Raw genomic sequence first — 25,073 nt, forward strand, 5'->3', positions numbered from 1 at the left:
TGCCGAAATGGTTTTCTTAGCAACAACCTCATCAATATAAAAAAATTATCCAGTGAGATTGTGGCATTCCACTTGCTACCATCTTAAGCATTTGTAAGAAAGTCTCCAGGTCCAACAAAATGCTGCTCTCTGTCTAGCCTCAAGCTCAACCTTAACTAACCTCAACCTTCAGAAAACATGATCACATATCTCATGCCAGGAAAGAGTGTCTCCTTCTCTGTCTATTTTTTTTAGATATCCTGCCTAGCTGTCTGGTGAATTAATTCCAGGTCTCCAAAGTGCCTCCAAAGTGCCTCCACTCAAAGATTACACCTTACACCGAAGCAATCAGCCCAGCCCCATCACTGACTTACTAGCTGACCCTATCTTTCCCCTTATTTCTCATTGAAGTTAACTTTTCCTCACTCAGGGCTGGACTGTGACTTTGTTGGAGTGGTATCCTGGGTGGCAAACTGCTCCTTCGAGTTATAAATGGACCGGTGTTCCTTCACCTGGATTTCCCAGGTGTGGGAATACTGGGCCTAATTTTACCAGATGGAAAATCGCAAAAGGGTTGAGATGCAAGTGCAGCCCAGTGCCAAGCTTCACAACCTGTTCCTATGGCAGGTAGGAGCGTGGAACGCCAGTCCACAGCTTTCCCTGTCAAACCCAACACTTCTTTCCATCCCCCACCCTGCACTGTCCACCGCATCCATTTACCACCTACTCTGAACAGGTAGTAAATGGGAGACTCTACATTAAATAGGGACTTTTAATCGGGCCTCAGCATCTACGTTTTGGAGTGTCGTGCACAGGGCTCCATTTGTTCAGGCAACCCATATGGGCCACCATCACTCTTTTAGCACCTAATTACCGTGTATCAGTACTTTGCACTTTAGGAAAACAGTTACCCAAAGCTTGACAACTTGTTGATTAGAGAGATTGGAAAAAGTACAGTATTCAACGATACACTATTTTGTTAACTTTATCAGGACTTCATCTTCAGAGGAATGTATCTTATGGCCACTTGTGAAGATGGAGAAAGCAAATGGAAGCAGGGTTCTTTTTATAGATGTAGCTAGCCAAACCTCATCATACAAAGTCAACTGTGAGTGTCACACCTGTTGCATGATTTACCTTTGCTGATGAGCGTGAAACACCCATGTTAAAGAAACGCCTAATACCCGTCTTACAACCCACTCAAGACAAGTGGCGTCTTTGAGGGCGACACTTCGCTGCAGCAAACCGTGCAACCGCTGGTGTTTCAGTCTGCGGCTGAGCCGCATCCTATCTGAGCATCTGATTTTGGATCACCGTATCTCCTGGGTAATACTTGGGTGGCTGACAGATAAGCCAATTGCCATCATCATTTTGCAGTTCCATCATGATTTGAGGAAATCTGAACTCTAACACCACTGGCAAACAGATCACTGAAATCCAAATGTAACATATGTGTGCTATGAATTGGGCAGATTTAGGCCATATCAAAAGGCTGTTCTCAAAAAGAACACTTTGGCTCTCAATGCCAACAATCTGTCATCATGTCTACAATCTGATGGATAAATGCCCTGCCTGGTGAAAAGGTGAGAGTCTCCTTCGGCTAGCGTTGGTGGCGTGGAAATTCCAATCCACCCGCAGAGTTATTAAGAGAGCATGAAAGCAACTCCTCGGCTAGTTTGAGAAGGACACAGTTACTAGTAGTTTGTACAACAAGCACTGAAATAATCAACCAGAATGACAAAAATTTGTATACAAATATCTTTCTTTCTTATACCACATGTTTTATACAACAATTCCATCTTCTGTTTTCCCAGATACCCTCCGCCCTCCAGCAATATACACTGCCTTCGGCTTCTGCTGGTCCTGACTCCCACAATGCATTAGTCAAATGTGCGGTCTCCAGTACCGAGCGGGCTTCTTGGGGAGCAGGACCGTGTCTTGGGAGAGCCGCGTGCGACTGCAAGTTCATTACGCTCAGTCTCCTTGGTCTGTGGGCTCCAAGTATTAACAATTACTGCTGTTTCTGAATTCGCCGTTCTCTGTAATTTGCAATTTAGTTGGGTTTGTGGGGGAGATTCCATTACGTGTCTGCATGCTGTACCTCTCTTTGAGCTGGGTAAGGGCACTCATGAGCCGGGCATTGGCCGCGTCCAGGGAGGCAATGCGTTTCTCCTGCAAGGAAACATAGGCATTTCAGTACATCAGGGAACAACATATGGACAATAAAGAGAACAGGGTAATTCAAGGCGATGGAAAAGAACAGCCTTGGCAGAACTCATTGAGAACCATGGTGGAAGTGCCATTAACCCAAGGTGCTCATCAGAGGAGATCAAAACTCTCCTGCGCTGCAGAATATCTTGCTGGACCAACCTCTCCACCCCTGAAGATTGCAGGGTACAACTATGAGATAGGGAAGTAAGTATTACCCAATGCTTCAGTTTGGAGAACTGGAACAAGATCCAGAAAATGCTGAGCCAAATGTTCCCTAAGATAAATGTATAACTTACTAATCTAAATGGAAGATACAACACGGTAATACTGACAATCTGGCACAGATCTACAGCTTCTGGACCTATTTTTCATCGGCCTGAATTACAATATGGCTGTGTTGTGCTGAAATTGAAAATAGGCCACAATATCTGCAGTGGTTGAAGGCTCAACTAAGACCACTGTTTAGAGGGCATTTTGTTGATAAGGAGCATCATGAACATGAGTACTATACATTTCTGAGGGACAAGAGTGCAGAAACCAGATGGGCAAGAACATGTGTTCCAGGACAGTATACCACATATTTCTTTGATCACTTCATGCAAATCTACAAAACAGCTAGTAACACACTATTACCTCACATTACAGACATTTAGAAGCCTATTCACAAAGTAATTCTACACATGAATAAATTTACATGCATAAATTCTTACACTTTGAAGGACTTTTACTAAGTTAGGCTATTCACCATTTGTGAGTGTAAGTTTACTGCAAAGTGTAGACTTACATGTCTCCACCCCCTATTAGAGGGCTGGAGCCAAAAATGTACAGTTATTACTAGTACCTTTTACACGTTCTCCACCATCAGGATCAGATCTCAGAATGGTAAGATATACATGACATTAAACTGATATCTATTTTCTAAAAGTGTGCATTATTTCCTATGGGGTTCTATTTTAAGTCTCTGTCACCATTATTTTCTAAGGGAGAGTGTTGCATTACCAGTGGTTGGCAATATTTAGTGCTGAACCTTCCCCAGGTAGGTCTGAGCTGGAGTACATTTGCTACTATTTTGGGGCCCTTTTGCCTTTAATGGTTTTTGAAATCCAGTTAGTAAACAGCAGTGGGCTTACTCTTTTGGGGTGACAGTCTGCCCTCCTAAACCCCTCTGTACTCCTCCCTAAACCCCTCCCATTTAGTAGCCAGCATTCCACACTTACAAGCCACTCTTCCTGGTCCCCCTCATAGTTAATTCTAAGCAGTAAACTTAAATGTATGAGGATCTCTCTTTAGGAATGATAGGGAAAGTGGATTGCATTTTGTAGTACGTAAGTAGTACTACTATACGTACTACAAAATGAAGTTTGAGAATCGTGCCCCTAATTTTTTAGGCAAAAGACGTCCCTATGGTTTACCCTAATCACAAAATATTTGGGGCAGTGCTAACTGCAAAATTTGAACTCAGATCCCTAGAATGCAAGGTCAGCAACTCAGCCTCTACAGTGAAGCAGACGTCATACACCCTGACCCAAAAGTAGTGCAAAGGCAATGCCATATGGGGAGTACTGTGAACTTTGCTGTACTGGTGGAGTTTTATGGTTCTGTAAATCTCCTAAATATGGAATAATAGCATGCAAAGAAAGACTCTTTACTGGAATAATGTGAGCAGCCTTCGTGGGCAAGAGATACTACACATGAATTACTGACTAGCTAAAGGAACTAATGCATAGATGCATCAAGCTAAAATCCACTCGCAAAGGGGCAGATTCTCAGAATCTGCCCCTTTGCGACCGGTATTTTTACATTTGGGATGCATCATCCCAAATGCAAAAATCGCAATTTAAGAAATCGCAAAATTGTGATTACTTGCCTTTAAGGAATATCAAATTGAGATTCCTTAAATGCAATGCATTTAAGTAAAAAAAATAGCGATTTCGCTAATAGGGGTCGCAAATTACCATGAAGTTGAACTTCATGGTAATTTGCAAAAACTTTGAAAAATGCACTAAAGTGCATTTTTCAAAGTTCCATTTTACACACAAACATGCCCTTAGGGCATGTGTGTGTGCAAGATGTACCCATATGCAGTTTTCAGGGGTGCAACAGGGTGTCCTTTTGACTCCCTGGCACCCTTGCAATTGCAATCTCAATTTGTGATTCTCTAATTGAGAATCGCAAATTGGGATTGTCTCCCCATTCATTCCTATGGGCCTGTAGGCCCATCGGAATGAATGGGTAGGTATTCCTTAATTGCGACTCGCAATTTGCGAGTCGCAATTAAGGAATTTTAAGAAATCGCTATTTTTTAAGCGAGTTCTTCTTGCATTGCATTTTGCTATTCCTTATTAGCGAATCGTTATTTTTCGCTAATAAGGAATCGCAAAATGGATGCTTGATGCATCTGGGGGTAAATTTATACAGGCGAAACACTGGAGAGGGAGCAGCTGTTAGAGATGGTGAAAATACTTAAAACATGAATGATACACAAGTCAAGTACGTCTCTGTAGTATCCTGGCTTTAATGTTATTCATGTCACCTCATGCTCTGCCAGTGGAATGTTCCAAAGATGATGTATTACAGAATGTTGGGAGTCAGAAGTCACAGTTGAGAAGGGCCGAGCAGCATGCTGGGTGCTCCTGGCGGGGTCTGTACTGGACTTAACTACATGTCCTGTAACTAACTACAAATAAACTTCTGAACATATTCTACGTGTCTGGACTTCGTTACTACAGTCTCACAACAAAGCAGAATTTATGTTAAGCTGTGCAGTTTCAGTACAGCATCACTTTTGGCAACCACTTGGTCTCTAGGCGCAGTTTACAAGAAGATGCTGTGGCACAACTGAAAATCATGCGCAGAGCTAATGTGAGGTGGGAAGCAGTGATATGCAGAAGGAGTGCTGGGGTGATTTTAATGTGTCATAATGAATAGCTCATTCACAGGTGATTCCGATTAGTCAAGAAATTAGTGTCTGTACAGCGCCACTTTTGGCAATCACTTGGCCTCTAGGCATCGTTTACTAGAAGGTGCTATGATATGCGACTGAAAATCATGCGCGGAGTGATTGTGAGGTGGGATGCAATGATGTGCAGAAGGACGGCTGGGGTGATTTTATTGTGTCATAATGTATGGCTCATTCACAGGCCCATTCTCATTCGGGCTCGGCTATCAGGAAGAACCTGCATTGGCTTCCCATGCAGGCTAGGATAAACTTTAAGGCCCTCTGCCTTACACACTGTGCCTTGAATGGAACTGGGCCCGAAGACATTCGGACACTTGTGTCCTCTTATGTCCCTGGTAGAGCACTTCGCTCCTCCAACAAAAATCTACTCGTTGCCCCTCGAGTATCCAAGGCCAAATGGGGCGGAAGGGCTTTCCGAGCTCTCACCCCCAGACTTTGGAACTCCCTCCCTGAGGACCTTAAGGGTCTTGCATCCCATGCCCTTTTTCGCAAAGCACTTAAGACCTGGCTCTTTCAGGAAGCTTACCAATAACCCGTTCCCAGTTCTCTTTTGACGAAACAGTTGTACCATCTTAAGCGCCTTGATGCCTTCGGGTTTAGTTGCGCTCTATAAATTTAATTTCATTTCATTTTATTTCAGGTGATGCTGATTTGTTAAGAAATGAGTGAGAGGGTCAGGACAGGTTAGGGTCTGGAGTCGGTGATGTCACTGATCACAAAGAGGCATACAGCCCACTCTCTCCTGTGTTTCTGTAAACAGGTTACAAAATAGGAGGAAGGAGAGCACTCGATATCCAAGCAGAACTCCTCTGCCTCTCTGCCCCACCTCCTCTCCCGGGGCTGGGAGATCTATTCCTGGAATGGCCCCTTGGCTGCAAGACCAGTTCTGTGAAAGTCTCTGTTCATTTCACAGCATGCTTGCAGACGCTTTGCTGGTCTGGCAGAGCACAGCCCAGCATCAGCATCCGGACCGGTTTAAAGACAGAGCTGGGCCAGGAACCATAAGCAGCCCAAGCAAATGTTCAAACCAACCCCTGCCTCCATCCATCCTTCCGACCGCCCCATCCATTCATTCATTCCCTGCCTCTCGTCTTCTCTCCTCACTCGCTCTTCTTCTGCTCTCTGATATCTCAATACTCCTTCTCTGATTTTGCTCTATTTCCCTTCCCTTTAGGCTTACCTTTAGTGTCTAGCCTCTGTTACCCTCTTCTCCCTCAGTGCCCTAATGTGCCACCTGTAACAAACCCAGGAGAGCTGCAGAGGTTGACAGAGGCAGCCTTGGACCTACTACAACCGGTCTTCACTAGCTCCAGCACCGCACCCCCTGAAATACCTTGGGCTGTATTGTGGACAGTGTCCTGGGGGCTCAACAGGCATGGGCACCCATTTTGGACACGGCGCTGGGGCACTTGGTATTACAGAACGGGCTGTAGACACTTGTGTGCCCATTTTGTTGCCAGATTGCGCTGGAGCACATATATCACCAGTGCTATCACCAGAGGATTTTACCTATTTACATGTGGGCGTGGCCCCATGCAAATGAGGGAATCACTATGCCTCTGCACCAGCACCGTATTTTAGGTAGGGGCACAGAGGCAAAAAAGCTGTCAGAAGGCTCACTGACAGTGCAACACCTAAAAGGTGCCACACGGTCAGTTCGCTGCCAGATAGCAGCCCGCTGGAAGTGTTAAGCAGGACCTATGAACCCCCCAGACATCTCCTTGCAGGCAGGTGCAGTCACTCACTTCACCCACCTGCAAGGGGCTAATCCCCATTAAAAGTGAATGCAGGTTGCCGCCGGCACAGGGAAACACTGAGCGGTTGCTTCAAAGCCGCTCCATTTTTCACTTGAATGTGCTGCCCGTAGGGCAGCACGATATCGCGACTGCACTGAGGGCAGCACATTCAATATAATATGGCACACTTTCCTTGATTGCACAGGGCACACCTTTTGAAAAGTGCGCCCAGCGTAAACAAAGAGAGCGTGCCACATTCTACAGAATTTACATATTACAGCATGGCCCCTGATGGGTTTAAAGATCAGCACAACCCTCTTTGTGGGGATGTGAGCAATGAGAGGACACAGGCATGGGGTTTAATGACCAGATTCTTCCTCTTAATATGTTATTTGGAGCATGTGTATTAATGAACCCAGATTTGGACATTTAATACTGTGGTGCAAAGCTCGTGTTTGTGCTTTAGGAGATCTACACCGTCCTGCATCATCCTCCAGAACTCCACTGCTGCAAAGGACAGATCATGGCACTGAGCCTGTGCTCTGAACCTGCTCTGCATGCTAGGAGCCCTGGACAAGACACAAAACACTTGTGGAACAAGTGGCTTAGAATTGAATCTCTGCTTGGACACACCTTTATGGGGTTCTTCTATTCACAAACGTATGCCTGGAAAGATGAAGACCTTCCTCTTTCCTCTTAGAAGCAGAGTTATTCCAGCCTTAGGCTTTAGCCTTAAGGGTAAATATCTGTGCATTTCCAGGGTGGAAAGGGGTTGGAGAGGAGTGTGTAAATGCCCACAAACGTATATGTTTGTGGGCCTTCTCAAACTTTAACTCCTTCCATGCTGATGACGGAACCGCTCCGTCATCAGCTGCGGTTGGGCTGTGCTGATGACGGAGCGGTTCCGTCATGGCCCGGCCGCCGCGCCTGCGCGGCGCTGATTTCACGCCTGCGCGGCGCGTTCTATTGAGCGGGGCGGGCCATGACGGAACCACTCCGTCACCAGCACAGCTCAACCGCGGCTGGAGACGGAGCGGTTCTGTCACCAGCATGCGGCCGCTGCGCGGCCGCCCCGCCCTGATAGCGCTGCAGCGAAAGGGTTAAAGGTAAACCCTTCCTTGGGACACATATTTTCATTCCTGAGTGGGATTGGATTTCTCTTCACTTGTGGCAGCGAAATCTGCACAAGAAAATGCATTTACACACACCAGGAATCACTTTGTGAATTCCTGGCAGTCATAAAAGAGAGATTTCTGCTATAAAATTACTTTTACAAGCAAAATGACCTTTTTGGGTAGAGCTGCAGATTTAAAAGTATGACAGGTGAACTACCAGCCTGGCATGAACCTCCCATGCTGATGCACACAGAGTCATATGCTATTTATTACCATGGTTGAGTGAGGGGTCCCTCCCAGAATGCAAGTGTGACACTTTACGCAACTGAATATACAATATGTATGTGACTCATGTGGTGCACACCGAGCTAAAAAGCAGCTCACTACTGTTCACAATTGGGACTTTACAACGGGTAATGTAGAGGAGAGTGCAGGTAGGCACGAGTCGCATACAACATGGAGGGCAGTGGTTACATTGTGGTTGCGATGGCGTGGGGGATCGTGCTGGGACATCAGCACCACAAGAATTTTCAGCACACCTGGGACAAATAATATTTTGCCTCTAAACCACCAAGACAAGCACATTTTTCCATCCTTCGACTGTAATTTGAACCCAGCCCCGTGGTGCACCCTAGGCCTGCCTTACCTTACCTTACCCTAGGCCTGCCTTACCTTACCTTACCCTAGGCCTGCCTTACCTTACCTTACCCTAGGCCTGTCTTACCTTACCTTACCTTACCCTAGGCCTGCCTTACCTTACCTTACCCTAGGCCTGTCTTACCTTACCTCACCCTAGGCCTGTCTTACCTTACCTTACCCTAGGCCTGTCTTACCTTACCTTACCCTAGGCCTGTCTTACCTTACCTTACCCTAGGCCTGTCTTACCTTACCTTACCCTAGGCCTGCCTTACCTTACCTAGGGACGCACCTCTCTGTCTGAGGGGGATTCACAAAGTTATCAACGTATCAAGGGAAGTTGCTGAGCTGTTGCGAGGAGTGATAATGGGGCTTTTTGGGCCCCAGGCCAGCATCTGCGTAGGTACCCTGTGATGAGTAACCACTCAGATCTAGAACTTAGTGGAGCATATATGTGCTTATCCTAAATCTTTCTTGAATGCAGTAGATTTAAGAAGCTTGCTATAAGGTAGCAATAATTGAGTTGCTGGTTGATGACTATTTCTCCCAAGATGGCCGTGAAGAAGTTCCAGGTATACACTTGAGTGTTGCAGAACGCTATTTAGTCACCCTACTGGCACTTTAGAGCACTACTCAAGAAGAGCTCTCTAAAGTAGGTGTGCGTGGGGGAACAAGCCCGACGGTCAGTGGTAGCACAGCAATCTTAGGTGGTGTGTCATTGAAAGAGTTCAGACAAGTGGGAGGGGTCATTTCCTTTGGTGTTCTACCTGGATCTAAACTGAGCCCTGCCCAGTATGGCCTGACAAACCTTTGCCTCCTGCAGCTGAGGAAAAAACGAATGCTCTGGTGAACTTGCACCCCAAAATTCTCTTTCAGTCTGGTGGTCCTAGGTGAATAAAGTTATCTCTGCCAAGTGGAAAGTCGAGGACAGCGCTATTAACAACAGCCAGCATGGAGCGGGGCTTGTGGATGAGAGCGTAATCTGTCTCAAGAAACAGAAGCCTAATTAAACCCTTAGTGGCTCTGTGGGTGTGGAATAACGGCTGCATTAGGGAAGACTGTTAGCCTTAGGCAGGAGGCTGCTGGGTCTGGTGGAGATTCCTAGTGGCCCTAAGAAGTTGCTTTGCTCTGTTGTCAACTGCCATGCTTTCACTGCTCACCATGAGAATGTCTCATCCATCCACAGAGAGGTTCTGTCTTCAAGATGTCTTCCACGGCACGGTGGCCCTGATGCAGTTGTACCACTTGCTCCACAATGCAACGTAGCATGTGCCCCCCTGGTGACATTTAGCAGGTGCCCCTGCTGCACTTAGAATGCCCCCTGTTGCAGTTTAGTGTGAGTTCTCCAGTGCAGTTTGACATGTGTCCTCAGTGGATTAATCATGTTTAAAATATAAAGATATATTTGAGTGCCAGCAGCCTAGGAGTAGAATCCCTACTAGCAAGATCTTGGCACCTCTTTCAGAGAGAGACCCAGGAACCATGAGATAAAACGAGCAAGGGAAGTAGGGTGGGGGCATTTCTGTTTGGTAAAAGATGGTCCAGGGTAGTGGCCATCTCCACATCCCTGCCATGGCTCAAGGAGGACAACACTCAGACTGTACAACTAAAATAATGAAAGAATAATGCTGGGAAATGTACCATTTCATATCCTGTGGTCCAGTGGAGGCGGCACCAGGCTTGGGATGTATGCACTTATCTGTGTGACGTGATGATCTCTGTACATATCTCTTGTTTTGAATATTCATCAGTAAGCTTGAGTTATGTTGTATTTTTATCTACGTCAGGTGACTTGCAAAACTAAGGCGATCTTTAAAAGACACTACTTAATAACACCCTTCTTTTGACAGATATTATACATATGACTGCATACCATTTGTGTGGATCACCTCGACCTTCCATATAATTGATAATTGCTAATTTGGTGTCATGTCTGTGCATTTTCTAAAATCAATAAACGTGTGAACTTGACAGGCAAGCAGGGATAGCAGATGTCAACAGGCTGTTAATACCTAAAATTGGATCTCAATTGGATTTGAACTACTGCCCTGTAATTGAGTCTCAGATGCCCCAAGCAGCGCGGGGAGCAATGATAAGCTGTATCTGAAGTTATAAGTCACTTCGCTACTCCCACCGCAGCACGCCAATTAAGGCCGCTGGAGAGCCCGCGCCACCGCGTGCAGATGTACCAGAGTATCTTCCCGATAGCTAAAGATTACAGCTGAAGTTACTCTAGAGGTGAGTTCTAGGGAAAAAATACTTTTACTAGGCTACTTTGTTCTGCAATTCTAAATGAACAACAAAGAGTCATTGGTCCATGGCCAATGGAATGAACTTTCAAAATACGAGGACCGTCCGAGGTCCTCAGCTCAAGGTCTATCCGCCTTTCAACGGCCAGTAGTGATGGAGACAGGATGGCTCAGTGGCTTACATTATGTAAGCCTAGTTTAGAACTAACTAGCCTTCATGCAATTTGCGACATATATAACTTTTCCCTCCTCTGCACTGATCCTAGCAATCCAATTGTGAGGGTTAGGTGGGGCTGAAACTCCATGTGCCTTTTCCTCATTCTTCAGAAGATACCTGTTGTTACTTGGACCTACTCTTATCTTATGTATTGTCAGGGCCACTGTAATTATGTGATTGAGCGTCCGCTGTGTTCGTTCACATAATTATAGATTTGCCTCATTTGCTACACAATCCACAATCTGCTACATAATCTGCAGATTTTAACAACAAACGTTTGTATCTAGCTCAAACAGATCAAAAGTTAATAAATACGCAGCAACACATGTTGCTGCGCAGGGGAAGGCCCTTTCCAAAGCTTGACTGATCACCTTTCTGGTGACTTATTGCTATATTTGAATGTTAAACTGATACAAATGAGCTACCCACAATGCTCAGACAGTGTCCACAAGTTTAAAAATGAGAAAATAAGGACATAATGCTATCATAAAATGTGCTGAATTACACTGCCTAATTTGCCTTTTATTGCTGCATAATTTACTCAACCCTGTCGCATAATTTGGCCCTTCCCTGCCGCATAATTCCAGTGGCCCTGGGTATTGTAAAGAGCTCTATTGCCACTTCTGCTAAAGAATATTCCATCTCACTGTACCACTGGCCCGCCTGCAGAGATTTACAATTACCCTTGACAACTGTTGTACTTGTCTGTTATGGGTCTCGCCTTGATGCACCACAGGGCCGCCTCCATTTTGGCAGGTTAAACTTACAAGCACCTCTGTGGTGCTTTAGACTGAGTGTCTAAGAATCACCAGATTTAAGGATTCTACGTCATTATGGCATGGAAGTTCCTGAGCATTCAGGAAATATATTGGGTGGTCCCTGAGAAACGGAGAAGACAGTCCTCTCTGTGAAAGGGTATTTCATGGAGGATACAATCCTAAGACTTTGAGTTCACTGCGCAATCAGAAAGTCTGAATTCTAAAGACAAATCCTTACTGGACCGAAGTGTGTGATCCTGCGCACATAAATCCGTCACTCACTGTGCCTTTACCTCCCCTATATGAAGTACAAGGTAGCATGTAGAAAGAGGATGAAGTGCTAGGAAAAGAGCTTGGCGTTTACATTTATTGAGGACAGCACCCTGCTGAGACACAAAGGCAAGAAGAAAGTGGACCTATGGAAAAGGAGAAAAGACTAATCTTCGGCTGTCAGCGCATGCATTTTTTTTTAAAACAACCAGCAGGGCTCTATTCTTGGGGTGGAGCAGTCCACTAGCTCGGGGAAATTTTTCACCTCAGCGCATGAGAGAGTACATGGTAATTCTGGGGCGTATCCCAGTTAACGCACTTTCACACAGCTTTCTCAATCTGTCCTTTAGTCCACGCGCCTTCTCTTTCTTTAAGTCAACTGCTCCTGATTTTCTCCTAACCTCTTCTTGCAACGGTACCCTCTTCCAATCCCTCCTTTAACACCTTCATCCACCTTTATTCCTTCATTGTCCCTTCCCTAATACATGCTATTCCATCTGCCTTCTCTCTCACTCTCCCCCCCCCCCCCCAGCTCTTTCCGACTCTCAACCGTCTCCTCCTGGATTGAGTGGTCCTGCAACAACGCCTGCGGTGGTTTATATTATTTGTGTCTATGGAAACAGCTCCTTGTTTACATTCAGAATAGATTAACAAGAATCTTAACCACATATTAGTTCCCCACCCTTTGCACACAGGGTCGTCTTAACCGCATTATAGGCCCCCGGGCAAAGCAGTGCGCTGGGCCCTGCTTACACAACCACTCACAGGAATAAAAATGTTTAACGGAAAATTAGTGTTACATTTTGGTCTGCGTGGGGCCCCTATGCTCGCGGTGACCCCCGGGCAACTGCCCAGTGTGCCCATGCGTTAATACGGCACTGTTCAGACACAAGCACCTTCCCATAATGGCTCGTCAGTCTCGCCTCCTACTAGAAAGCCATCTCTTGGTCGACATCCCTCGCACGGCAAAGGGCAGAGCTCTGAGCCTGGCTGACAAGGGGAAAGGGAATTAACGGGGGGGGGAGATAATTGTTTCGGGTCTTTCTTGCTGTGGCCTTCTGCAGAGCCCTCGAGTCATGGCATTAGACTGCGCACTTACGCCTGAACCTATATAAAGTGACAGTGACCCTGTCTGAAAGGGAACCATGACCTTGTCTTAAAGGGATCTCTGCTGCCGCTACGGACTGCTGGTATCGACCTTCACCCGTGTCCAGCTTCGGCTGTCAATATTAAAGCCACTTTGCCAGGAACTCGCATAACAGGGATCGTACTATTGAAAATCGACCCCCAGAATATCGAGGTACGAGAACACAGAGTACGGAATATCAGGGGGCAAAATATCAAAAGGTAAATGCATATAGGGAACTATAGATTTATTATTCCTAACTCCACATCTACGTACCTTGAAGATATATGTACCGCATAGGTATTTTACCTTCGATAATGTGTCTTCATTAAAGGTGCATACAGATGCAGGCCTTGGATTAGAATTTTAATTCATATTTCTCCAACTACTAAGTTCCATTCAGGGCTTTATTTGCATAAAAATAAATGCACAAAGGTTTTCTTAGGAGCCCGTCACGGATGCTGCAGAATCCCGGGGTAGCAATCCCAAGGATGCTTAGTGTTGATAAAACTCTGGGCTGGACGTACAGAAATAGGATTGCTGGTGCTCACAAACTGCAAACAACTTTGCAAATAAAGTACAGATTTCAGTCCTCTCAAAAAAAAAAATCACCACCGTCCTGGTGGAGAAGTTTCCACACCTGACAGTCAGGCCAGGCACTGGAACATCCCATTTTACTGTAGCCCTCTCTTTCGTCACTTCTACACCTCTGTGCTCTGAAGGTACATCCAGAACACGGTCTACATCTCTCCAAAGTTATCCTGTGAGAAACCCAAAACAGACAGTATAATAGTGATACTAATGCCAGCTTTAAAGACTTTTTTATCCTTACACACTACCAACATCACACTTAAGATATTTTATATCAGCATGGTCCACAGTACCATCGTAAGCCCACATTTCCACGACAGGTACTCTTTATCTTCTGCTCCGTGTGTTAGATCACTTCTTGGACTCAGCTCTCAAATTGCCTATTTGACCACATGTTGGCAGTGTTGGTCTGGGACCTATGGCATTGTCTTCAAGAACAGAAGAATTGTCCTTTTTAGGTCTAATGTTCACGAAAACTTTCGATTTTACTACAGTTCCATGTAAAATATACTTATAGGGGCTTGCAGACAGTGTTCTTCTTCCATTGGTCTGTTATTGTGTCATTCATATTTTTCTTCTACCTACTACAGCTTACAGCCAGGGGAAGTGGGTCAGCCTACCTCATCCATTGCTAACTTCAGTGTGAGTGATGACATTCTGAGCTTACACTCGGAGAACATCCTAACACAAAGTAGTTTATTTCAGTAATGTGTGCTTCAACACCAAGGGCCCGATGTTGGTAATTCTATTTTACCACTTCTTAAATACCGAATCACACCGATTCGGTTTTTATGAAGTGGTAAATTAGAGGGGGGGAATGTAGGTAATTCAGAATGGGTAAATACCGAATCGGTAAGATTCGGTATTTACCGATTCTGTAAATACCGAATCGGTATCCCCCATTGATTCCTATGGGCCTTGAAGCCCATAGGAATCAATGTGGAATACTGAATCCGTATTTACCGATTCGGTAAATTCCGATTGTTGCAAGGGTGCAGGGGGTGTCACTTTGACACCCTCTAGCACCCCAATTCCGGACTTGTGTGCCATGTGGCATACAGACATGCCCTAATGGCATGTCTGTGTGTCACATTGCACAGTTGTGCATGCACAGATGTGCATGCACACCTGTATTCGGTATTTTACCACCCAATAGGATTGGGTGGTAAAATACCGATTCTTAAAGCCCTGTGGCACTCTGACATGTGCCAGCTACATCTGCATTTACAGAATCTGTATTTTACCTAGTCTGTATTTACCGATTCGGTAATTTTACCGAATCGGTTAATACAGAATCGGTAAAATACCGATTCTGTAAATGCATGCCCTACATCTAAAAAAACGTAATACCGGTATTAGGGCACCTACATCAGGCCCCAAAACATATATTTGTTTAAAGATTTTATTTGCTATAGTCGAAAGGACCCAGCAGCTCCCCCAACAGTAACGTTCTACGATTACAAAAATAATGGCAAAACAAGTATTTTCAATGCCAGGGATGATGTCAGTAGTTGGCAGCCAGTGCCAGACCTATTGGATTTGCCAATGTTTGTTTTCCTAGGGGACTGTTTGCGATGGATGACATGTCCACAACAGTAAAAGATCATTGGGGGCAGCCACTACTATTGAGGCCCCTTTAATCACATTATGGCTTCCATCACTTTGAACCATTGCATTTCTTGCGGTAGTGGAGGGTGTGTATATGTTTATTCCACAGCGCCTTTAACTCCAGGATGTATAGGCTTCAGTCAACAGAATCAAAACTCAAGGATGGGCAGACATCTTTGGACAACACCAGAAAACCAAGAAAGGGAGCATTCACTTCACAAGGCCACCATTCAACAATGAGGAGACACCACTGAACACGCCACAACAGAGGGATGAGGAAAATTTACTCTTGTATCAGTACGTAAACATGGAAGACCTCACTCCACAGTATCATCATACCACAATGAGCAGACTGTGTGAAGAATCAGTGCTACTCCAGGGGGTGTAAGCAAGGACTTTGTAACAATTACTGTGAAGACCAAAAAATGTCCTTGCTTATTTATGAGAATTTGCTCCTAACAGGTCTGACAAATTTTATTTTGACCACATGGTAGCTCCTGCTCACATCCCTATCAAACATTGGGAGACAGTCTAGGACTGTCTGAGATGCTAGAAAAAGAAATAACTAACATAAAACTCTGCATGGTTGGTAGATGGCAACCAACTGCATGAGCAAAACAGGAACATCAAAGTTCACTTAAAGACTACTGCAACAGAATGGGCAGACTTCCCTGAACAATACTCCACAATAAGATATAGCATTGGTATAATAAGCACATGATATCAGACCCATCCTCAATGGAAAAATGCTTAATAATATTTTTATATATGTTGTACAGTGTTAATGCGTACTATGAAGGACATGTGCTGGCACTTTGCAAAACAAACAATGTGTTTCAGGACACAATTCTAAACCATCATTGGACCATCATGTAGGACCAATCTGTATATGCATTCATTCCTGTTTGCATGAATAACGATGTAAACAATACCAAGCCATGAGCTTGTCATTTTGTTTTGGCTGTATTATGAAAAATTTAAGTTTGGTTTTGAATTACCAAACATGCAGGAGGTGGTTGGGTTAATTTCCCTAAGTAACCATTAAATAGTTCAGAGAATGTAAGATCTGAAGATCTCAATTGTTCTATACATATATTATTGGGGGATTTTATTTTTTATTGATATGGGCAAAAAGACAGTATTTTAGCTTTATCAAAAAGCTATATTTTTGTGGGTTTCTCTTTTTGTTCACAGTTCAGAGTGGTTAGTTCCGTCACTTTGCCCCAATTATTATTTCACGGACGGCGCACCTTTAATATGAGTGCAAAACTATACATCCCATTGGACATTTGAGGAAGTGGAACAATGGGGGTGAGACGCAATCACATGTGAACTTAAGGCTTCTCCTACCTGTGCATCGATGATCTTTTGCTTGGAGTCCACAGCGGCTTGCATTTCTGCATGGTCTTTCTTCAACTCTTCCTCAACCGACATCAACCTAGGATTAGATAAGAGGGGAGGTTAGCCAAGCCAGTACCATATCTTCATTCTTTCAATGCCAACAAAATTCTTGCAAGTGCTCTTTTCACTGACAAGGTTATAGTATCAGCATTTGTAGAGCCCGCACTGGTAGTCCTGTGGGCTAGCAGGTATATCTGAAGTCCGGATTACTGTATGGTCACTTTTAGGTGCACTTGGTTCTTTTACAAGTCTAGGACTGTGCTGTGGTGATTGTGGACAATGGTGTACAACCAGTCTCTTAATTTGTAAGAGAATTGGAGTGATCATGTTAGATGGTTGACTGGCCATGTCACCTAATGGCCAGATATATTAATCCTTTTGGTAAGGGGTGAGAAATACAACCACGGTAATCCGTGGCCGCGTATTTCTCACCTCTTACCAAAAGGATTAATATATCCGAGCCATCTTCTGAGAAATCCAATTTCAGTCTGACGAAAAGGTGGTTACATTTAACGATCAAAATCTGAATACACTTAATCTTTATATAAGGACTATTGTGTTCTACCAATTGGTGTTTTGATACTAATCCGCTTCAAAAGGTGAGAGTCCTTGCCATATCACATTATTAGAGGATCATTTCACCCAGAACAGCATTTTCTATTATATCTTGAATTTTACAATTTGCGGTATAAGCCCTGATGAAGTTCCAAAAGGTTGTATCTTTGTGGAACGAAACGCGCTGGCTGTTTTTATGAACCAATTTTGAAATAAAAGAAGATATTGACAAAATAACAATGGGCTATATGTATTGTGTTCGGTGCACCTCCTATTGCTAAAAGTATTTGGGAATCTGTAACCAGTAGCACCAAAAGGTGACAGGTGCTGGAGAATTGTGCACGATCATCCTGATACGGTAGGAGAGAAATAGTGATAGTGCTATCCATTAAGTCCGTCACCTAGCTTTAGTTCTTTCGTTTGCCACCGTTAAAAGTATCACAGTCTCCCACGCTTCCACCCCCGCCCCTTCCCACCTTACCTCTAATTGGTGCTTTCCTCTGTCCTGGTGCCTCCTGTCTTTCTGAATCCCTTCCTTCCTGCCCCATACCGCACCCTTCTCTTTTTTCCTGCCCCCTCCTTCCCAGCATTCCATGCTTCTTTCTTTCTTTTTTCCCAGTCCTGTTTTTCGAGTGCTTTGAAGCGGTCTGGTCTGGTCAGAAGTGCTACACAAGTAGTACCCAATATAACTTAGCATCCTGGTTCTACGTCGTTGTTCCGTGTTTACTGGCCCCTTCTTCCCTCTGATGATATAAACTGATACCACTAAGAAACTTTTATGTCATCAACACAGGGGCGGATTGGCAAGGCGGGCATTCGGGAATGGGCCGAAGGGCCGGTGCCTCAGTGCCCTCTGTGGGCCGTTTTTTTTCTCCCCTGTCCCAGTCCACAGAGAGTGGACTAGGAAAGGGGAGAAAAAAAACCGGCCCACAGAGTGAACGAAGACAGACACAGAAAATGAAAGCTGCCTCGCTGTGCGGCCAGACAGCGATTGTCAGCTGGGGGATCTCCTTCACCCCTGCCCTGCCAAGCAATCAAGCTGAGGCTGGGCTGGGGAGGGGTGATTGTTTGCAATAATCGGCCTCCCTGGGGGCCAGGTGTTTCTCAGGCCTTTGAGCCATTTGCACCTCGGCCCCCTGGCGCCCATGCAGCCCAGAAACGGTGTTAGTCTTAACACCTCGCCCACAACCCTTCACATTCAGGGCACAGTGGGCGAGGAAGAATGGGTCTTGCTGTGGGGGCCTGGTGATGTTTGGAATTTTTTTGTTTTATTTATTTATGCGATTTTATATAGCGCAGACTTTACCCGAAGGTGTCAGAGCGCTTCACACTAGGAACAGCAATAATACATGAGGAGAAAAATTACAAGTGGACAAATTACAAAAGCAAACGTTAAGTTACATGAATCAAAAGTGACAATAGTGAGCAACCAAAATACAAGAGGAGCAAACGATACATTACAGGAGGAAGAAGTGACATGTGTGCAGGTTACAGAAGCGTACAAAATACAAGTAGAGGTATAATACTGCAAATAATGGCAGACACTCCAGCACAAGAACAAACGTTACGTAGGCAATGGTGGCACTTGTGCAAGTATCTAAAGCAAACAAAAGTGAGAGGTAGCAAACAGTGTGTTACACGAGAAAAGTGACGTGTGCAAGTTACAAAAGGGTACCATACACAGGTACAAGGGTAATACTACAGTAAATGGTAAATACTCAAACTGCCAGAACACACTGGGAAGGCACTTCCCATGCACCAGCTTCACCTCAGCCTCCCCCTGGCTACCTGGCTACCTTGGATGACCCAGAAAGCTGTGTTTTGTGCTCCCCTGCCAGGACATTTTCCCAAGGCCTGGAGGGTTGATTAATTTACTAATTGCAGGGGCCTTACCTCTGTTCATGTGCTCCTGAGCTGAAGGTCTGGGGAGGGCTAAGTAGGTTAGTAATAGCAGGGGCTTTGCTGCTTTTCAGGTGCTCCAGTGCTGGAGGGCTGGAATAATTTTGTGACAAAAAGGGGCCTTGCTATTTTTTTTTAGTTGCTCAGCATGTAGGCCATTGTCACCTTGGCCCTGTGTTGTGTGCAAGAACAGTATCCTCCCACTTTCATTCCTTGTCTGTGCAAATGGTGTTTCATGAAAGGGCACGCCCCTTGAATGTGGGCCACGCTCTTAAATATGGGCCACGCCTCTTGAATGTGGGCCACTTTTTTCGTCAGTGCCCGGGCCGAATTGTGATCCCAATCCGACCCTGCATCAACAGAAGTAGATGCCAGCCTTCCTGCCAGGATGAGCCTCAGAGATGCAGTCGATGAGTTCTGGCCAGTGTCCCTTCTCCACGTAAGGAGACTCCATCCACTCCATGTCCAAGGTGAAAGAGAGCACCCCCCGCCCCCCCGAATAAAGACAGCCCTTATCCACGACCCCCAGAGGAGATGGAATTGAAAATGGCAGGGAGTAGCTGTCATTCTCATCCAGTTAATGAAAGGCACAGGACCCCCTGAGCGGGCGACAGTCTCTGAAGGAAGGTCAGAAGAGGTTCCAGAAAATCAGCACCTGGGGGCATCGTGCAGGTCAAGGGTCAAGTGTCACCGGAGACGCTGACCTTTACTGGGTTTTATAGCATTTAACTAGGACAGCAAAGGCAGGCGCTGGGCTTTCTGTAATCACAGGGCCATTCACTGGACAGGAATCAGCGCTGTCCAGTCCTTGCCAGAATTAGATCGCATGAATCGAGCATATTTTTCTCATTTTTTTTAACAGTTTTATATAGCGCGACCTTGACCCGAAGGTATCGGGTATCCAAGTGCTTTACATGACCACCAGTTGCATTATATGAGGGCACATTCATGCTTGTTAGGCACGGGGAGATTAAGTGATTTGCCCAGAATCACAAGATGTTCAGCGTCATTGCCGAGACTCGAACCCAGTTCCCCAGATTCGAGGTCGACGCCCTAGCCTTTAGGTCAACTACAAAACACAATAGAAACCGTAATCATTTAATTAAATAAAGAAGGCAAGCAGTTTCCAGGCGGTTTTTAAAGAGGGGTGATGATACGCAATCCAAGGCTGCCTCCCCCCTCTAATGAGAAGCATGAACGGGATGAAGGCAGTTCCGTTTCCGGTATTCTGCTCTGCGGTGTGGCCAGGGCTGAGGGGAGGGGGGGGGGGGAGGGGGGAGCACAGAGTTCTGAAATCTTTTAAATGCACCAGCTGCAGAGTTCCATTTGTGTCCAGCAATATTCGGGCAACCAAAAAAATGTCAATATAACTCTGGGAATTTAATGCACCTGATGATGAGAGATTGGAGTTTGTTTCGTGGCAGCTTTGACTCATAATAAGGTAGCGCCAAGGGTTAATGTACCTGCTGCAAAGAACGTGCACCAGGCAGATCGCACAATTCAAATGTAAGCAGAGGGCTCAGGGGGTTACTGCTTTTGTCACTGAGATCATGTTGTTACTTGCATTTCATAAGTTATGATTGTAAGTAATATAGCACAGTGAGCTAAGAACTGTCATCAAAGAGCTGCATGCATATTGCGATCTGTAAGTAAGAAGTTTATGTTTTTTTCCGACAAGTATTTCAATTTCTAATGTTGCTAAAACGGTTTGTTTGGGTAGACATGATATATTATCTCTGTATAATGTGCGAATTCTGTAAAGTGCTCTGACACTCTACACTAGTAGAGTGACGCTATAAAATAAGCACAGTACAAGTGAGAGTGGGGCTATGAAAACGGGCACTCTTGGAGGGTGAGAGGGAGGGAATCCGTGGACAAGGACGAAATTGGGTGCCTCAACAAAGACTACGACCCCGAGGGTGGCTGTTCCTGGCGCACAGCAGGGAGCACACCTGTATGTCGCAGAATTGACGCTTTTGGAGTGCATTTTGCTTCTCCACCCATGTTCCTTCAAAGGGCTGGCACGCTTCTTTGGTGAAGGTGACTTTTCCTCCATGAAAGTTTTGTTTTACTCGATGCAAATGATGTTTGTCAGTAGGTAAACAACAGCCCAGCCACGTTCCAATACCGTTCCTGGTTAGGGGGGTCCCAGGCTCGCCAGAGGTGCTCGTGTAACAAATGTCCACCGTGTAACAAACCTGTCCTGGTGCTTTATACCCAAGGCCTGTGAAGGGGTGTTTCGCGACGCCTTCCTGCGCTAAAGGCTGCAATGGCTGGCCTCCCGGAAGCGATAGTCTCGCAGCACACCAGAAGCCTTTAACTACGGCCATTTTGTGGTGGATTCCTGGTCCTCAACAGAACAACCCTGTCCATACCTGCCGCCACGGGTCCTTCGTCACATCAAAGGGACGGGGAATGCCACATCTAAGGGACGGGGAATGCCACATCTTTAATGTCAGCATCGTCCCTGGGGTGCTTAAAGGGGACACACCAGGAGTATTTTAAAATCAGACACGCATTTTAAAATCCTCCCAGTGTTTTTCATTTAAGCATCGCCCACCCACTGTAAACACAGGACTGGTTTTTATGAGCTTATTTATATATCTGGAAGTGGAAAGCGTTGCAGAGAGTGGGTGTAGAGGTGGGCGAGCCACTGAAAGCTCGAGCCAGGCTCGAGCCTGAGGCCTGACTCTGGCTCTGTTTGAGGTCCTGATGGAACCTCGAGCCTATAACGAGCCGAGCTTTAATGTGGATTCTGCCTGCCACCCTCCCTCTACCCTGGATGAGGCGCTACAGCCAGTGCTGCTAAATTTGACACTGGGGAACCAGGTTGGAGCCTCTGCTCAGAATCCTGTGATTCTGGGCAAATCCCCTAATCTCCTGAAGCCTGTAAGCAATAAATGTTAAAAGGTGTAATGTAACTTTTAAGCACTCCAATTTGGCCTTTCGGCAAAATTCACACCATATAAAAGTGCACAAAGCAGTAATAACAAAGTCTCGACATAAGGAAAAACAAAGAGACACCCATTTACTAGCTGATTTGTTTTAAGTAAACCAGAAAATCTAGATACATCGCTGATTCACCGCTTAAATTGTGTGATCCTAGGCAAATATTTTATTTCAACAAAACTCTTTTTTCTTCATTATCGTGTATGAAAGCTCTTTCAGTTATGTGAATTCAGAATACCGGATGTACAAAAACTTAGTGTGTTTGATTTCATACATGTAATGCTGTTCAATAATACTCTGGACCAGGTACACTGTTTACGTGACAATTGTCTTGCTTCTTTGTGCATTAATCGTTTACCTTTCAAAAGTGATTACTTTTAGTAAATACTTCTCAGTGCAGTGCTATAATGTGAGGAATTAAGTGACTGTATCATATTTTACATGTTTGTTGTGTGATTTACATAGCAAACATTTACAGGGCTCGGCTGGTGCACTGGCTCTAAGATCCGAGAGTGTGTGTTTGTATGTGTTTGAGAGAGTGTGTGTGTGTGTGTGTGTGTGTGTGTGTGTGTGTATGTATGTGTTTGAGAGAGGGAGCATGTGTGTGTGTAAGTGGACATGCATGGAGTGAATGTTTGGGAGGTCCAGGGAGTAACATATAGTGCGAGAGAGCCAGAGAGATGGAAAGAGTAGGCTCTGGAGGTGCGAGACAACTATGTAAGGATTTGCGAGAGACAGTTGAAGAGTGAGTGTGCTTGTGAGTGCCTGTGTAACGAGAGAGGGAAATCATCTGTGTTCACTAGAGAGAGAAGGTGGAAGAGAGAGGAGAGGTGAGAACCTGAACAGGATAGGGTGTGGCAAAACAGAGAGGGATTGAGACAGTATTACATTATGTGTAAGATTATAGGATGGGTTTGAATATATATGCTAATGACGGTGTATGAGAGATTGGGCATAATGCGTGTTAGAAAAGAGAGGCCAGGCGTGTGCATGTACATGGCTGATGTATATGCAAATCGGAGCTGGAGAGATAAAGATAAAATATGAGAAAAGAGAAGAGATAAGGGGAGAAAGAGTCATACATAGAGAAATACATTGATGGAGATAGAGGAACCTGCTGGCTGTCAATTAGGGGTTGAGGGGAGTGTATGGCTTCCCCCCTGAACGGTCCTCTGTACTCTGGCGCTGCCCCTGCTACCTCTGGTCTCAAGAGTAAGGAAGATTGAGGCAGGAACAGGAAGTAAACCAGGCATCGATATCACTCTGCATGCCCTCCCCCCAGACAATCAGCTGCATGTAGAAAACTTTTAAGGGGCTAAGCGAGGGACAAGGGGTCAATTATGGAGTGTCAGAGGTCAGGGTAAAGGGTGTGTGGTAACACTTCCGCAACTCCGGGGATCATCCGTATTTGTAAAGTGCAAACTACTCACCCTTACGGGTCTCAAGGCCTTGAGGGCCGTCGTAGAAATTAAGCTATTGCCCAGAGTCACATGGTGCTGAGTTGAGCTGCTGCCAGAGCCGGGGATTGAACCGCGAAACCTGTGCTCTGAAAGTCAGCTGCCCTGGCCGCTGCACCACACCTCTCGTGAATCAGAGTCCATGCAGATAGGGAGGGTAAGTGAGGTAGAGACAGGGTGTGTGAGAGATGAGACGCCTAATGTCAGCTGAAGTGTGTGGCATTCACATAGTGTTTCCCAGAGTGTCTGGGGAATAGAGGGAAGTGAAACTTATGGAAAACAGGAAGTGAGGCGAAAGAGAAAGCCTTATCTGGTCCCATCAGATTTACAGTCTGTCCTCTCCCTGTTTCAGAGTGTGGGGAGTCCGCTATAAATAACCCTCTTTACATGTGAAATATAGCTCACTTTCACTGATCAAATATTAATCATGAAAATTCCCTGGGGAAGAAGGCCGTGCTGGAGAGGTGCATTCTGGGAAGGGAACAAAAACTCTAATTGATGTGTTCTCTGAAATCAAAAGAGCAGCCGGGTTTGACAGCCTCAACCCCTTCAAACACCTGCATCTGAACGAACGACAGAACTGGGATAGGAAGCAGCCCCTGAAAAGTTTGCAAAACCAGGCCACATTATATCTAATGAGCCTTGCTCTTTGCAGTGATGATTGACAGTGGAGAGTTACCTTCTTTCCACAAGCAAATTTTGAAAAAAATGGGCCAAATGCTACATTGTTGCTACAGGCTCGCGCTGAAGCTAGGAGAATTATTCCCCTGCGGCAGCAAAAGCAAATGAATTGTTACAGACCACTGAGAAACCGTCTGCCCTTGGTATGGCCTCGACCAGGCCTAGGACCGGTTCAACGACTAACCTTCTAAGGACGTGGCGGCCTTTACCTGCTTATAATGCCCTTCATCTGGAGCTCCTTGTCTTCCTGCTGTCTTCGGAGCCGCTCCTCTCCTTCCTCCAGCCTCGCCTGGTACTCGAGGAGCAACTTCTGGGTCTGCTCATCCTGGTTTTTACAGCGGTTCTCGTAATCCTCCAGTTTTTTGTTGGACATTCGAAGCTTGTCCTGAAGCACTACAATCTCCTGCTGGTACTGTAAGATCAGGTAAAAAAAGAGTATGTTACAACCGGATTTAATGAGCACAAGCATCTGGAAAGCCTGAGCGTGACCTATGTTGATGCAAAATTCATCATCTCATTAACTGGGAATGCAACAAGGTTGTACCCCGAGCTCTATAAAGAAAAACAAAAACCTACAAAACATGTTTCTACTACCATTTTTCACGCTACTGGCATCGCAGTCTATTGACAGAAGTTCACACTGAAAGACAAGTCAATGGACACAGTCAATCATCGC

General features: G+C 45.4%; 1 protein-coding gene across 9 annotated transcripts in view; it reads right to left on the minus strand.

The window, feature by feature from the left end:
* Positions 1 to 1,723: 1,723 nt before the first annotated feature.
* Positions 1,724 to 25,073, minus strand: part of DAB2IP (DAB2 interacting protein) — a 1,377,413-nt gene continuing 1,354,063 nt past the window's right edge. For all 9 annotated transcript variants that reach the window (XM_086920966.1, XM_086920964.1, XM_086920965.1 and 6 more), the window contains 3 exons: positions 24,607 to 24,809; positions 16,806 to 16,893; positions 1,724 to 2,151 (listed from right to left, as the gene is read on the minus strand). In XM_086920966.1, coding sequence (XP_086777092.1) covers positions 1,984 to 2,151; positions 16,806 to 16,893; positions 24,607 to 24,809 — 459 coding nt within the window. In that variant the 3' untranslated portion in view covers positions 1,724 to 1,983. The remainder of the gene's footprint in view (positions 2,152 to 16,805; positions 16,894 to 24,606; positions 24,810 to 25,073) is intronic.

Source organism: Lissotriton vulgaris, chromosome 5, assembly GCF_964263255.1.
Source record: "Lissotriton vulgaris chromosome 5, aLisVul1.2, whole genome shotgun sequence".
NCBI lineage: Eukaryota > Metazoa > Chordata > Amphibia > Caudata > Salamandridae > Lissotriton > Lissotriton vulgaris.